The 16,129-nt window shown below is 47.3% G+C and overlaps 2 protein-coding genes across 6 annotated transcripts; one reads left to right on the top strand and one right to left on the bottom strand.

Annotated features, from left to right (window-relative positions):
• The first annotated feature begins 234 nt into the window (after positions 1 to 234).
• GNPDA1 (glucosamine-6-phosphate deaminase 1) lies at positions 235 to 5,078 on the top strand. 2 transcript variants are annotated; one of them, XM_074838165.1, is made up of 7 exons: positions 235 to 314; positions 397 to 522; positions 592 to 693; positions 1,899 to 2,081; positions 2,727 to 2,911; positions 3,563 to 3,737; positions 4,021 to 5,078. In XM_074838165.1, the coding sequence occupies exons 2-7, from the start codon at positions 399 to 401 to the stop codon at positions 4,116 to 4,118; spliced, it is 867 nt and encodes a 288-aa protein (XP_074694266.1). In that variant the 5' UTR covers positions 235 to 314; positions 397 to 398; the 3' UTR covers positions 4,119 to 5,078. The 2 variants fall into 2 exon arrangements, with proteins under 2 accessions (XP_074694266.1, XP_074694267.1); XM_074838166.1 differs by having other exon boundaries at positions 268 to 314; positions 376 to 522.
• A 2,300-nt stretch (positions 5,079 to 7,378) lies between these two features.
• RNF14 (ring finger protein 14) lies at positions 7,379 to 15,986 on the bottom strand. Of its 4 annotated transcripts, none has more exons than XM_074838161.1 (9): positions 15,831 to 15,986; positions 15,059 to 15,250; positions 14,364 to 14,526; positions 13,693 to 13,844; positions 12,743 to 13,270; positions 11,731 to 11,959; positions 10,897 to 11,069; positions 10,163 to 10,293; positions 7,379 to 8,943 (listed from the first exon to the last, which is right to left on the bottom strand). In XM_074838161.1, exons 3-9 carry the CDS (start codon positions 14,515 to 14,517, stop codon positions 8,886 to 8,888), a joined length of 1,425 nt encoding a protein of 474 aa, XP_074694262.1. In that variant the 5' UTR covers positions 14,518 to 14,526; positions 15,059 to 15,250; positions 15,831 to 15,986; the 3' UTR covers positions 7,379 to 8,885. The 4 variants fall into 4 exon arrangements, with proteins under 4 accessions (XP_074694262.1, XP_074694261.1, XP_074694264.1 ...); XM_074838160.1 differs by having other exon boundaries at positions 15,824 to 15,982; XM_074838163.1 differs by having other exon boundaries at positions 14,364 to 14,545; positions 15,824 to 15,982.
• Positions 15,987 to 16,129: the final 143 nt, after the last annotated feature.

The raw sequence follows: 16,129 nt of genomic DNA on the forward strand, positions 1-16,129 counted from the left end.
GCGTTTGAGCAGACCGCTAGCAGCCCAAGCACCCCATTACTGGGTGCATTTAACCGCTTCTTTGAATTCTCTCCCCGAATCCTGACTCTACGATCGTCCCGGCTCCCCGGCCGGGCCCGCTCCTCCCGCCTCGCGGGGCTCCCTCTGAGGGGAGCGGCCGCCATGAGGGGCCGGGCCGGGCGCTCACCGCCCACCGGCGGGGCGGCGCGGAGGGCGGCGGGGCGGGCGCGGAGGGCGGCCCGGGCGGTTCTGCTGCCTCGGTCCCGCCCGCTGTGGGGATCCCCGGGCGGCGGCAGCGGGACGGCGGCAGGCAGGTAGGTAGGGAGGAAAGGAGGGAGGTGAGCGGGGCGGCGGTAAAATGGCGGCGCTCCTCAGCTCGGCTCCCGCCCTGCCCAGCCATGAAGCTCATCATCCTGGAGACGTACGCGCAGGCCAGCGAGTGGGCGGCCAAGTACATCCGCAACCGAATCGTCCACTTCGGACCCGGCCCCGGGCGCTTCTTCACGCTGGGGCTGCCCACAGGTGGGTGCCGGGAGCGGGGCCGCGGCCCCGGGGCCCTTGCCCGGGGCTGAGGCGGCGGCTCCCCCGCAGGCAGCACGCCGCTGGGCTGCTACAGGAAGCTGGTGGAGTACTGCCGGAACGGGGACCTCTCCTTCAAGTACGTGAAAACCTTCAACATGGACGAGTACGTGGGTGAGTGCCCGCACACCAGAAGTATTTGGCTTCCCTCAGCGGTTTTGCTGTCTGTTACCTCTCTCTCTCTCAGTCCAGCCTGGATGTCGGGTGACCGGGCAGCACTCGGTACCGCAGCCCAACAGTCTTGTAGTGCCTGGTGGGCACAGAAAATCTCCCCTGCCAGAGGTTCGGGGTGGGAAGGATAAAATTTGCGTTAGCCAAGGGAGCCCACAGGCACAATTTGAAAACCTGCATAAGAAATATTAAAGGGTATTAGGTGTTGCCTGGTATTATACACACTAGGCACTGCTGTATTTTACCTGGACTTAGGTATTGACTAGCTAAGCATCCGTTTTTCACAATGGCAACAATCAGCTGCAGGAATAATCTCTCCAGGGAGGTGGTGGATTCCCCTCTTAAGATTCAGCTGGACAGGGTGCGGGGCCACCCTGCCTAGACTGTGCTTTTTGCCAAGAAAGGTTGGACCAGATGATCGTTGAGGTCCCTTCCAACCTGGTATTCTCTGATCTTATCATTGCAAGCCGAGATAGTGTGCAGTATAAACTACCACCTTTGCTCTAGGATTATAAAGGTCACTTTAGCTTCAGGTCTCTTACAAGCACGGTCCCGTTAAGATAGCAGAGGACTGATCCGTTTATGGAGCCGTGATGAAATAGCCTCTTCAGAAGAAAGAGTACAGAGAGATTAGTGGGCAAGCCTAAAGCTCCAAAGGTGAAAAACATACAGGCTAAATATTTGCTAATGCAGATTTTACTCCGGTCAAGAATTTTTTCTGTGAACAATCCTAATCAAGGAGCATTAGGGAATAGGCAGTCCAGCGTGAGTTTATAGCATTCAAGTGGAAAAAAAAAAAATCAGGAAGTTATTTCCCAGGCTATGCACAGCTTTTTAATCGTTCTTGCTAATATGAACTGGGAGGAAGGCTAAAAAGGTAGCAACAGATGAGGCACGACGCATGCCTGCTTTTCTGGAACACTGTTGCATGTTAATATGAGCACATGTCTTGCAGGAGCTATTGTGATTGATTTTAATTTTGCCATTTAGGGAAATAAAAACAACTCATGAAAGTTGAGGGAGTCACCAGTGACAGACGGAGAAAGCAGTGCTCTGTTACCAAAGCCACTGCAAGGACGTGTAGGTGGTTTATGTTATGGGTGATGTTGTTTCAGTTGGTCTTAGTCCTGTGCATGCTCTGTTACCAGGTCTCCCGAGGGATCACCCGGAAAGTTACCATTCCTTCATGTGGAATAACTTCTTTAAGCATATCGACATCTCGGCAGAAAACGTTCACATTTTGGATGGAAATGCACCTGATCTACAGACAGAGTGTGACGCATTTGAGGATAAAATCAAAGCTGCTGGAGGAATTGAACTCTTTGTTGGAGGTGAAAACCCGAAGGACTAGTGGTCTCTAAACACTAGCAGGAAGTGCTGCCTTTCCTCCACCAGCTATCTGTCTCATTCATTGTCAGGAAAGTTCATTTTCAGCGCAGTTTGGTGGGTTTGCAGTGAAAGGCACTCTGCATATCATTGCCCTGGGCGTTCCTGTGCTGGCAGCCCTGTTTCCCAGGGTACCGCTCCCTCAGTTTTAAGTATTTCAGTCCAGTAAGTGAATTGTTCAGGAAACGATCAGCAGGAGAAACAGGCAGGGCTAGAACCGTACGGAATAGAAAATGTATCACAATTGCCAGTGCTAACAGGAAACTGCTAGGAGTAGTCAGAGTCCTCTGAGCCAACAGGAGCCCAACGCAAGCTTTTCCCATCAGTTTGCCTTAAGATTCTGCCATCTACTTTGTTTTATTGTTGTCCCTGCAGTTAGGGAAGAGTCTCTGCTGACTGCAGAGGGGTTTTGGCTAGCATTCCTACCAGAAGCAAATCTGAGCTTGAGCAGAAAAATTGCAAGTATTTTCCTCAGCTCCGTGTCTATTCCTGAAGCACTGAATGTCCTTCTAACAGCAGTGCTGTTGGCTCTGCTTCCTGCAACGAACACTGCAGCCACTGACCTTCCTCTCCAACTGTCTGTGTCCCAGGTATCGGCCCGGACGGTCACGTTGCCTTCAACGAGCCCGGGTCGAGTTTGGTATCCAGGACGCGCGTGAAGACCTTGGCTACAGACACTATATTGGCTAATGCCAGGTTCTTTGATGGTGACCTCTCCAGAGTCCCCACAATGGCGTTGACGGTCGGAGTAGGCACTGTCATGGATGCCAGAGAGGTTAGGAGAAAAGCAGGACTTTATCCAATAGCTCTTGAGCAGGGCTTCCTGGAGCAGCTAAAGCTCATCCAGCCCTGGAGCAGCATTGCACCCTGCTGGCCTGGGCCAGCTTACGCTTCCCCTGCCACGAGCAGCTCAGTACCTGATCCTCCTGCTCTGCAGCACTGGGGAAAGGCTCGTTCTTGCTCTGGCCTCCATTTTCGCTCTGCTAACACTTCGCTTTGTGTAACCCTGCGGAACAGTTGTGATCCCCAGGAAGCTAGAAAGGTTTGGGAGGATGTCTTTGATTAAGAATCTCATCAGGGGAAGTAACTGCAAGACCCACTGGTGGACTTGATGTTACACCAGCAGCTCATGCAAACTGTGTGAGATAGCTTTTAATTAAGTCTGTACCTTGATTTATACTTGTTAAGCCTCGGCATATAGGTGCTTAACAGGGGAGCTCAGAGGATCTGAATCGTTACAATGACCCACTGGGCTAGGACTTAATTGATGAAGAAAATGCAGCCAGAGCAAACAGATTTGTGATAGTGAAGTGCCTTTGGGGAGGATGATGGATGTTGTCCCCTCTTGGGGACCTCTTAGTTCAGCAGGGGGTAGGTGTGCTCTCTTCCAGTCCCTAACTGGCCTCCTCTGTGTCTCGGAGTCCAGGTGATGATTCTTATCACAGGAGCCCACAAAGCCTTTGCTTTGTACAAAGCTATTGAGGAGGGTGTCAACCACATGTGGACAATATCCGCTTTCCAGCAACACCCCAACACTGTGTTTGTGTGTGATGAGGATGCCACGCTGGAACTCAGAGTTAAGACAGTGAAATACTTTAAAGGTGAGTGTTTGACCAGGCCAAGCAGCTATTGTACTTAGTTTTTAAGTGACACAAGCCATGCTTTGCATTGGCTGTTTCTGTTTAATTAACTCCCAAAGGAGTACATTCCTTAAATATAACAGTTGAGGTGTACAGTAATAAAAGAGCAAAAGTAATGCTTAACTGCGTGGGTGTGGGAGTGAAGGAACAAGGACTCTAGTAATGTCTAATTCCATTAGCATCCAGTAAATGAGAATTTTGCTTTATATGTCTACTTAAGTCCTGTTTTTACTTGCTACACTAGGTTTAATGCTGGTTCACAACAAGCTTGTGGAACCCTTATACAGCATGAAGGAGACAGGAGCAGACAGAAGCCAGTCTGAGAAGCCATACAGCGATTAATCTCGCTGTTCATAGTGCTGAACCAGCCTTTCTGTTGAAAACCAGCTGTGAAGAAAGGGAATTGCTGCAGAAACTCAGATTTGTTCTTAAATTAGCAAAATGATTATGTGCTTGCTTCCTTCCATTAAAAAGACAGATGCCAAACACCTGCCTTAATTAACCAAATGAGGATGGGATCCAGTGTACTGTGTTCCACGAACTTCTGCCACTAACTTATTCTCTGAAGGTAAAGTCAACAGAGAATGAGTTGTTTAATCTATGAAGCAACTGTAATCACATGGACTAAAGGCCCCAAAGCTGAAATGGGAAGATATGTGAAAGTACAATGTTGTAGAAACAAAAGGGGTAATCCCTTTGGGGTGTATTCCTTGCCATTAGGACAAGTACCTCTCGTGTCGCTCCCCCTCCACAATACACTCTTACATTAGAGTCATTTAAAACAGGAACCGGGCTTGTTCAGCCTGGGGCAGGGAAAGCTTCAGCGTGAGCCAGTAGCAAGGTGCTGTGCAGCTGCGAGGCGGTCAGTGAGAAGATTAAGCCAGGCTCACCTGGGCAGGGCACGGGGGAAGCGGAGAAGAGACCATGGAGCTTGAGTTGGGACTGGATGTAAGGAAAAAAACCTGCCTCTGAGGACAGTCAAGCCAGGTTCCCCAGAGATGTGCAGACTCTGTCCTTCAGAGGTTTTCAAGGCCTGATGGATAAAGCCCTGGCTGAACCCAGCTTTGAGCCAGATGTTGGACTTGAGCCCAGCTTGGCAGAAGAGAGGCTGCAGGCACCATTCACGAGCGCCATGTTAGTAACATGGTTTATGCATCTGTAGGATTTTATTTGTTGTCACACAAGAAGCCTGACATGTTCGCTTTCAGTGTATAATTTTATATGCCCTGGTGCTTTACGATGTACGTCAAGAACATAGATTTGTTGGGATTAAGCATAAATGACTGCTCTCTGTGCTGCTCAGCCCTCTGTTATTTGTGTCAGCCTGAAGCAGTCAGTTCTCTCTCCCTCCTTCCCATCCTTTCCCTTGCTACAAGGAGATGCCACATAAGCCTCAGAGGAGACACTCTGGTCCCTCTGGCCTCAGCCTATGTTTAATTACAGAACAGCAAACGATCTGGAAAGGAACTTATATTGATGGATTTGGTGCTTGCATAAAAACAGGATAACAATTCAAACCTAGAAGAGTTTTAAAATTTTAAGGAAAAGTGACCAAACCACCCCCTCTCCTATAAATCCTTTTGCTCTTTGCATTTTTGCGTTGGCTTAGAGCTCAAATACTCTGGGAATCCTTATGCCAGGACTGCAGCACCTGAGAAAGCTGAGGCAGGAAGAGGTCTGAGCTACAGTGCTCAGCCACCAGTTCAGTCGTGATCTCACTAGTCCTAAGTGACTCCAACAGTAAATGGACACCACTGTGAAAGGAGCCTCTGAGCAAACACACTGTGTCAGTAGAACGGAGACACCAAGAAGCATTCCCATAAAGCCACGTTCCACCTGACAGCCTAAAATAAAGTTCTGTTTTAAAAAACTGCTGTGGCTTATTACATGACTGCCACACCAAGCGAAAGGCCCGGTCTTTCCAAATCTGCCAAAACCTGTTTTTCAAAGATCAGATTTAGAGACAGAGAACAGTCAACTAAATGTGGAGAGACAGCGAGGCCGCTCCTGCACAGACACCCCCCGTAAGTAAAACTCACACCAGGATTAGCAGCAGTATTACAGCCGGGTTCTAGCTGGTCCTGAAACCGCTTTGTTAATAAAGACAGAAGCAAATTCCCAAGCAAACGTTACTGCAAAGTGAAGTAGAAACAATGGCAAGAGAGTTCTTGGCTCAAACTAGCACTTGGGGTGGGGGAAAGGTTTATTTCCTGGATTTTGGTTTGGTCTGGGATTGAGGGGGTTGGTTTGATTCTGAACAGCCACCTGTACTGGCAAGACTCCACCAATTCTGAAACTTGATTCCTGGGTTTCCTATCAAATGCTATCACATGAGGGCAAGACAAACTGGGGAGCCTTCCTTTTCTTTATGCAGAAATTTTGGAAGCTGTTGATCTGTAATGTAACTTTCTACAGTAAATGTCTTGATTTTTTCTAAGTGGTCACACTGACTGTATCTGGTGCTCAGTCTCACTGTGCTAGTGAAATGTGGGACAGTTTGTGACTGAACAGGTTTGAACAGAACAAAACCTTTGAAGCATGAGAAAGACTTGTTGTTTTGCACAAGATTTCTCTATCAACCTAGAACCAAAGCTGTAGTGAAAGCAGTTTGGTAGAAATAGCCACTGCTGCTCCCTACTGCAGGAGCTCCCCCCTTGCCCAGTGTTTGCTGGCAGGTTTCCACCAAACACCTGCTACAGTTCTGTCCTGCCAGGCAGCAGCAAAAGGGGGGATCTTTCAAGGAGAAAAGAGGTCACAGTTCTTCACCTTTTACCACAAAATGTCTGCAAATAATCCAACACTCATTCTGTGCATGCACAGAAATGGAGAAAGGGCTACAAGAGGAAGATGTACACAATGAGGATGAAATTGCACCACATTACTGGAGTTGCTGCCTTGCTCTCTCTGCATGGACACAGGTCCTGGTTTTCTCTGTCCCACCAGCCAATTGTCCTACGAGTGTAGTCACCTGCTTGTCCTCTCCTCAGAGGGTCTGTCCTCCTGCACCGCGCTGCAGAGCGTGGGAGCTCCAGCCCAGGGGTCCACAGGAGCCCACAATTCACGGAGACAGCGGTGACGACGTCCCCGTTCCTTCTCCCTCCGCACAAAGTTCTTGGAAGCAGAGGTAGTTCACTGCAACACCTTCAGCTACTTCACCACAGCGCTCGTGCTCTGGTAGCTCTGGCAGACAGCCCCAGGCAGGGCTTCTCATCCCAACACACCCTTTGTGGAAACTCCTGGGGGGGGATTGCAGCTCGGCGCTGGCTCCATCCAACACAGCGATCCCCGAGCGGTGGCACAAGACCACCACGTACCAGGGACTTGTATCTCCAAGGGAAAGCCAGGGCTCTTCGGGTGCGAGGACACGTCGTGTACGGAACCATCCAAACTTTTATCAGCTGAACAGATCCTGCACCAGCTTCACCTGGGAGCCTGGTGCCAGCCCGGGTCTGTCTGTGCCGCTCTACAGACGACCCCGCGAGCGAGCGCCTCGGCCCCGTGGCGCCGGAGCCCATTGCCACCCAGAACAGAGCTCGGTCCCACACGCTGACCTGTGCTGCCACATACACGCCAGAATGAAGACAAGCAGGGAGACAACTCTGTTTACTGTCTTAAAGTGAATTTAGTGCATGTGAAAGGTGCAGGAAATACAATTTAAACCATAAACAATGTAAACTTTCCCTACACATTACCCTATACCCTAAACCAAGACACAAGATCCACCCTTACCCTCTCTTACCTGTTTAACTGCTGCCAACTCTAATAATACAGACTTCTATCCCCTGGGAAAGGAACTAAATCAGCACTCATTCTGGCTAGATATCCAAGTATAAATTTATTTACTAACAGTCATAACTGAGATGTGTTCACCTTGAGTTTCTGAAGTGTCTTCCAGCTCCTGAGCTATCCATCCAGACCCTGCTAATTGTTTTGAACACAGCACATACAGTTTTAATTTCAAAATAAATTTTTAGACCATTCTGCAAGTGGAAAAACTTCTAAAAAATTAATGGTTCCCTCCAGTAATAACTTTCATGCTCACAAAACTACTTACTGAGCTTTTAGAGGAAACAATTTAGTTTTGAAATAATTTGAAGTGCAGGGACAGTAGAAACAAGGTATCTAGTCCAGAAGCAAAACTATCAACTAATCAAATGTCCTATATGAAGAGTTAGTAAAAAATAAATTACTTAATCATCTGAGAAAACAAGGTAATTTTCAGTATCTTGAAGAATTAAAGTTAATCTCAACTATGTATCCACAACAATTTGTTTCAATAGCTGACTGATACTTCTCACCCTCTCACTGGCCACATACTGGGTTCACTGCCTTAGCGCTCACCACTGTCAAAATAAGGAGCAGCAACGTGAGTGAATACAACAGCAACACCGAGATGAGTCATCAAGCAGATTCAAATTTCTGGAAATGGCCGCTGGTGGTTTTCTGCCAAAGCACTCAGTAATGCGAAGACCCAGGCAGCACAGCCAGTAAGAAGGGGGGTAGGGATAATTAGCATTACCATCATTAGAAAGTATCAGTGACAGAGCAATCAGCTGCTTTCCAGAGAACGGGTCAGGAAATGCTACAGAAGCAATAAGCTCAGTTGCTGAATACAGAAGAAATTTTCTGTATCGTATCAGAAACCTTTCCCTGTCCAAGCAGCACCACTACACAGCTCCAGAAAGAGCACTACAGCTACAATAAAACTGCCCGAAAACCCACAACAGACATGAGCCAAGATCCTTGAAAGGTCAGTCTCCCTAAAGAAAACCCCCAAATATTTCTGTGATTTGGAGCTTCAGTTTTGTTTGCTTTTTCAAAAAGGGCACCTCTTAGTATATATTTTCCCAGCAGTCTTCCAGCTTCTGAGTGGTTGTATCTGCCTTTAGCAATCACTGTGATTGTGAGGCCCTTCCGCGGTGATCCTGGCCACGGGATGGGTAAAACAGTCTCCTTTGGTTTTGGCAACAGCCTCTGAAGCGTGAGTATCCTGCAGTGCAAGGTAGTTATCATTCGTCTATCACGTAATGGAAGTGAAAAGCAAACTTGACACAAAAATGGAAAGCATCTGTCTCTGGTTTGTTCAGCTTTTGTTGCTAGAGAAAGCTACTAGTCTTCATCTTCATCCTCCAAGAACTCACCATCAATATGCACGGCTTGGAACAATCTGCAGGACAGCAAATAATTTACCATCAGGATCCAAAAAAAGTAAGATATGTGCCAAAAAAAAAAAAAATCAATCTAAATGTGACAAAAAACACAAAAGCAGCAAATTGCACTATTTTTTTGGTATCATAAACCACTCATGCTGCAGTCCTGAAAGTCAATTAAAATAAGCCACTCTGCACTTCTAAAGCACGTGACACCAGGAGGTTTTGCAGTGCCTTACAAACATGACATCTCAAGAAGTCCCTGAAAATATTAATAATCCAAAACACATCAAACATTACCTAGCATGCTGCTGCTCCTAGCTGGTCCCTAAGCAGTGTATAATCACCAGCCAAGCCTGCCTGCTCCATTAGTTTACAATCTAATCAGGCAATACAGAGCTGAGCAAACAACTACAACATATAAACAGCAGGGAGTGGGGGGGAACAAAAGGGAAGAAAATGATTTTTTTTTATATAACAGGTGAGCTTAGTCAAGATAGGTAGAAGTTAAGCTAAACTAGAAGAAAAAAGAACAGCAGAAGGAAAATAGAAAGGAAAACAGGGTAGGAAGTGAAAAAGTTACTGTTGGGAGAAGAGGGAATGCTGAAAAAGAAGCACCAAGAACAAGAAAAAACTAAATCGTGCCAGCTACATCTATTACAGACGGTGGGGGATGAGTGAACTATTGGTGGTTTGACTTTTGTATCCAGGCAGCGTCTGTCACGGCGATGGGCTCATGACCCAGCGGGGTACACGCGAGCTTAGAGGCTGCCCTCATCCCACCTCCCCGAGCCACCTGCCCTTTCGTTTGTCCAGGCAGCAGCAGCACCTTTTGTCTCCCGATACATCCCTAAGAGTGATGATGGAAGGCAAGTCTGCAGCTTTCCAGAAGCAGCTTTTTTTACCCAAAACCTTGTGTACCTGAGCATCTGCAAGGAAACATTTCACTACAGGCTGTCTCAGTCAGAGGCAGCAAGGAAAGTGTCAGGAATAGGCCCAGAAGACTTCTCCAGGATTTTAAAACAAAAGCTCTTAAAAAGCAAAATCGTATCCCAAATCACTCCTGATTTTTTTTAACTGTTAGTGTCGGGCCCTTGTAAGCATAAATATTTGAGAGAAGCAACTGTATCTTAAACTGTGTAGCTACAAATTTCAAGGTAAGAATAATCTGGGAGAGACTGTCAGAAAAAGTAGACACAGAGGTACAGCACTGGAAGAAACCCAGTAAACACCGACCTGTTGAAGCACGGGGACGATGGGTCATTGAAGTGCCGGTAGGGGTTCACCCTTGACAGCAAACCCATACAAAGCCAGCAGAAATACCGCATGCAGCCGCTACATGTCATTTTGTTACAACCATCTAGTTTCTGAGGGGAAAAAAAAAAAAAAATAGCAGTAACAAAATCTGACCATGTCAGTCTTCCGGCCTGTCTCTACATAACAGTCCTCAAAACCATGTCTGCTAAGGGATACGTTTTACTAAGAAATACATTTTACCTTGACTCTATCTTAGCACTGATACTTTTTCACCTCTTCAAAACAACTAGGAGCTAGAATCACATAACTGTAAATTGGCTGTAATACTAATAATACTGGAAGTTAATATTTTTCTGAAGCTAGTTTTATTTCTTGGCTGTAGTCAGAAAGAGCAGTAACCTGAAACACCTGGAAAACAAAGGGATTCATACAGATCCATAGTCAACCTCCATCTTTTCAGTGCTGGAGTCTGAACAATACCAGTTGCTGTGTTTACTCAAGTCCCTGAGCTCCAGAAACATCACCTCCTTTTCTATAGAACGCAGACAGAAATGCAAAGTTCTCTTACCATTTCCTAGAAATTCACCTTCCCCGGTGAACTTGGAGGCTACAAATACACCTCTGTTCCAGCCTAAATGCAGAACTGACTTAATTTAGATTAGTTTCTGTTAAGAGTTACTACGATTCTTCAGCCTTTCCCCTCTTGTGCTTACCTCTATATGAGTACCACAGCGAGGACAGGACTTGGAGTTCTTTTCTAGCCATTCTTTACTCTCCATCTCCTCCAGGGCTTTCTGAATCACTCGTTTGCCATAGCGTTGTTCCAAAAATCTTTTAGTTGCCTCATCTGCTTCTAAATATTCACTTCGCAAATCCGTTAACTTCTCTGGGGAACAAAAAAACCCAAACGAAAAGCAAACAAAACAGCTTTTGTAATATAGTATATAAAGAAGTCCAGCTAATAACAGCATATTCTCAAAGGCAATTAATGTCATTATTTAAAAAGTAAAACATTAGAAAACACAAGAAAAATATGAGAATATTAAAACCCCTCTACCTCAAAATTCAACATTTTTACACTGTTTCATTATAAAAGAGATCAGTCAATGGAATTAGATCAAATCTACAATGTAAAATAAACTGAAAAATGGAAATATTTTTTCTGAACGTACATTTAATGAAACTTTGTCACATGATTTTGAGGCCAAACAGATGGAGAAGCATCCACCTGATTCCACTATCAACTCTGACAACAGAAAGTAGTGGGTTCACAGGAAAGGGTAAAAAAAGGCACACATAAAATGATTCTTCCCCTGCAATGGCCTCTCAGAACTTGGCAATCAGCAGTTTAGGGACATCCTGAGCTGTGGAGTGTCATCAAAGGAATACTTTTTAATTGCCAGCACCAGACCTACTCCAAATGAATCTGTCTGATCTTTTAGAAAGCTCACACAGCGCTGAGCTTCCTCGCTTAATTTCCGACCTGCAGTCTTTTTCACACAAGACTTAATTGCTTCTTGATCCATTTCCGCAATACGGTGACTCACCCGCGGTGACTTTACACGGAGAGACCCCATGGTAAGTCATTTTACAGAGAGTACAAAAAGCGTAGTTGCAGCAGGAACATATGCCCATGGTGCAACCTGGTTCTTGCATGACCGGTGTCTGACAGCCCGGGCGAGGGCAATACACCACATCTGCCATCAGGTCCAAGGTGGACTGCAGCAGCAGGCGGTCGTAACGTGCAAACAGCTGCTCTCCAACCAACTCTTTAACCTAAACAAAGATCAAAGAAAGATTACACGCTCTGAGCCTGCTGGCTTCAGCAAAAAAACGGTCAGTGAAAAAGGACCTACAGCTGGGATGTATCCACTTTATATTCACCAATAGGTTAGGGAAATACTCCCAGAATCACAGAATCATTCAGGTTGGAAAAGCCCCTCAGGATCATCGAGTCCAACCCTCAGCCCAACTCTACAAAGTTCTCCCCTACCCCACATCCCCCAACAGCTCATCCAAACGACCCTTAAACACACCCAGGGGTGGGGACTCCACCCCCTCCCTGGGCAGCCTATTCCACACTCTGACCACTCTTTCTCTGAAAGATTTTTTCCTCATGTCCAGTCTGAACTCCCCTGTTGCAGTTTAAAGCCGTTCCCTCTTGTTCTGTCACTAATCACCTGTGAGAAGAGACCAGCACCAACCTCTCTACAATGTCCTTTCAGGTAGTTGTAGAGAGTGATGAGGTCTCCCCTCAGCCTTCCGCTCCTCAAACTAAACAGTCCCAATGCTATTTTAATAATAATCAAATGAAAAGCACGCAGGGTCAATTGCAACGGGACGTTAATTCAGGCCCCTGAGCAATGCCAGTACTAATCAGCGGGCGAACCACACGCCGAGTGATCCAGTTTTAACCCTGATGCCTCGTTGTGGCTCAGAGCATGAAATAACATTTCCCCGGATATATTCACCAGGCTCACCAGGAAAAGCCACACCCCGGCTCTGTCAGGATTGTAAGTTAGCAGAACTCTACCACCACTGCCTGCACACTTCTCTTACCTGGCCCGGAGTAGCGACAGAAGAACACTTGGGCTCGGGACAGTTGAGGCAGTGGACCTGCCCATCCCTGATCTGTATCTCGAAGTAGTCCTTCAGGCACGCTTTGCAGTACACGTGGCTGCAGTCGGTGAAGTGCATACAGTCACTGCCCAGCTTCTCACAGAAGCAGATATTGCACAAGTACATCTTACTGTTGAAGCACTTCCTCCTCTGAGCCTGATCAAAGTCCAAGATTTCCCTAATCAGACTCGACAGCGATTCCACATCCTGCACAGCTCTTACATCGATCGTTTCCTCTTCAGCTGCAGCAGAGCCCGCTGCACCCCCACAATCCTTCTCAGCATCGAGAGGGACCAAAGGTGTCCTACTCTGCCCGTTCCCTTGGTGGCACATTTTCAGCTCGTACGGGGAGGAAATATTCAGGTAACTCAGCGTTTCTTCCTTCAGAAACTGCATCCAGGCAAATAAGACCACACAGCCTCGATTCTCTTCCCATACGTTGTCCAAGTGTTTGCAAAGAGCACTGAGCTGGAAAAGGAAAAACAAGTCCAGATTTCAGTAAGTTCTGACAACTCGTTACTGTTTTGCTCTCCCACAGTCCTCCTTAGGGCATACTTGGATTTCAGATCCTGGAGCTCACAGAATCATCTAGCTTGGAAAAGACCTCGAAGATCATCTAGTCCAACCATTAACCTAACACTGACCGTTCTATATTTTTAATATATATATAAAATACATATAAAAATAACGCTCACAGATGCAAGCTTTCATTCCTCAGAATGGTGACCAAATAAGTAGGAAACAAAGGAGTCAACTGAAAGAGCAATGCAATTATTTATGTCTTAATTTGACTTTCATCTCCTACATTAACAGCCCCCAGAGCACTGTTAATTATGAATTTATTCATGATCACAAAAGCTCTGTTAAAATGTTAAAACTATGTTGCAAACCTGGGCTTGGGAGAGCCATTTTCCACTGAGGGTAAACGCCGGTGGCGACGTTGAGGGGTAGTCTGGTGGGAGTTCAAAATTCAGCACGAGGGGCGGCAGAAAGCAAACGGTGTATTCAAAGCCGTTGTTCCGGAGGCTCTCCGTGGAATTGCCTGAACCGAAGACAATTGAGAAATAACAAGAAAGTGAAAACTAATGAACTGCAACTGTTTATGACAGCACCCAGCATACCTCTTTTCATTGGATTAATTTCTGGGTTTAAAATTATTTATTCAACCCTAGATAACAAAACTTCTCAGTGCACTAAAATTTCACAGGGTTGTGTATATATATAGGGTTAAATCAGTAAACACCAGTACTGTGAAATAGCAGCTCCTGCACAAACCAAGAGCCTGGAAAGCCATGTCCTCAAGGAAAAAAAAAAAAAATTCCTAAGAAATACTATTACTCATCTCTAATTTTACAGTTCACTAAAGAGATTTTATGTACGAGGATGAAATCACCTACTCGGATATAAACCCCGACCATACCACAAGCACAGGACAGGGTCAGTCATGGCTTTCTCTGGTCCGTGTTCCTGCAGGTCGCTCGAGCAGCGACCACCTACGCACATACCAGAAATCAGCTGGGGAAAACCTAATTTGAGGATAACACAAAACATCTGAACTCACCACTCACAAAAATTTTGAAGTTTTGGGGCAACTCCAGACAAATTCTTGTTTCTCCTCCTTGGGCAGACTCAGCTCTCTTAAATTCATCTTCATCATAAATGCTAGCCAAAGCCAGCAGCTCATCCTCCTGAGCCTCTTTGTCTTCTGAAGACATTTAAATTTTCTGTGGAGTTAACACCACTCTACAAGATCAACTGAGTTAACACATCCTATTCAAATCATTAATTTGGGGTATCTATTTTATGCTACCGTAAGATTCAGAAACCCAAGTAAGTGATATAAACCAAAGTAAAATATAATTAAACTTTTTTACAGGTTGGAAGAACACTTATAGCTTTATAAAATAAAACAACCCACCTTACCAGAACATTGAAAAGTCAAAATGCAAACTGTCTGTAAGCGTTAGTAACTCAAGACAGCTGTAAGGGGGAAAAATAGTGAAATACACTAGTGGCAAAAGTGACACAGGGACATTTCATTAACGTTTGAAAGGGAAAACAGACCAAAAAACCAAGAAAGATGAATTAGTATCGCTCATCCAGTGTTCGAAAACAAAGCAAACAGCCCCATTTATGATTAAAGTTATTGAAGATATGGGTAAGAAGCTTCAAACCCTCCGCAGGCACCTTGCAGGTGCACTCCTGTACCACTGCAGTTCTAGATTTTGGGAAATAAAGCTACATGTCATGAATTACCTTTTTATTCACACCTGCGCAGTGGCAAAGTTGTGGGCAGTGGTTACTGACCAAGGACAGCCGCGGGAACAGGGCCAGAGCAGAGCCCCTGATCATTCCTCTCAGAGAACCGGCGGTCGCAGGCTTTTTCTCATATAAGGCATGAAAAATGTCAACTTTTGTCATCAAAGTGCACCGGTACTTCTGAGCTGCCTGTAGCCACGAAAACAAACAAACGCCCAGAGGAATTAAAGTCCTCTCAGCATTTTCATTATGAACGATAACAAACGTTTCATTTGAGCAGGCACACTCAATAATTCAGAATATTTTTTTTTAAGCTCCGAGAGCTGTAACTCCTTTTACATGCTTTATAAGCGGTGGTCGCTGCAATTCCGACCGTTCCCCAGACTAACTCCGGAGCCTGGTACGGGCCCCGCCGAATCCAGCAAAACCCCCCCCGCCATTCCGGGGCACTATTCGCTGCTAAAGAGCAGAGGCAGCCCCCCGCCACCAGCAGCACGGGGCAGAAAAAAACCAAAACCAAACCAACGTACGGGCAGCGGTGGAAAGAATTAAAGACAAAACAAACCAAAACACTTTCAGGTGAAGCAGCGGCGGCCGCACCGCCACAGCCCACGCCGCCGCCCTGCCCGCGGCTCCTGGGCCCGCCGGGGCAGAGGCAGGGAGGGAGGCCCGGGCCGCGCCGGCCGCCCCCAGCCCCGGCGCTGCCGCCACCGCCCCGCGGCCCCGCACGGCCCGTTCCCGGCCCGGCCCGCCCCGCCTCACCGGTCACCTCAGCCGCGGCCTCCCGCGTGCGGGCCCGGGGACGGCGGGGCGAGGCGGGGCACGGCCGGGCCCGGCCCAGCCCCTCACGGCGCGGCCCGGCTGAGCGGAGCAGGGGAGGGGAAGGGCCGCCGGGCGGAGGCCCCGGCCCGCCCCCGGCCCCACAGGCCGCCCCGGTCCCGCCGCCGCAGCGCCCCCGGCGGCCGGGAGGGGCGGCAGCGCCTGGCCGAGGACCTAGGCCGCGGCCCAGCTGGGCCTAGGCGCGGGTTTATCCGGGCGCGGCCTCAGCCCTTGGAGCCGCTCGGAAAA

The sequence above is a fragment of the Strix aluco genome, chromosome 13 (assembly GCF_031877795.1).
Source record: "Strix aluco isolate bStrAlu1 chromosome 13, bStrAlu1.hap1, whole genome shotgun sequence".
NCBI lineage: Eukaryota > Metazoa > Chordata > Aves > Strigiformes > Strigidae > Strix > Strix aluco.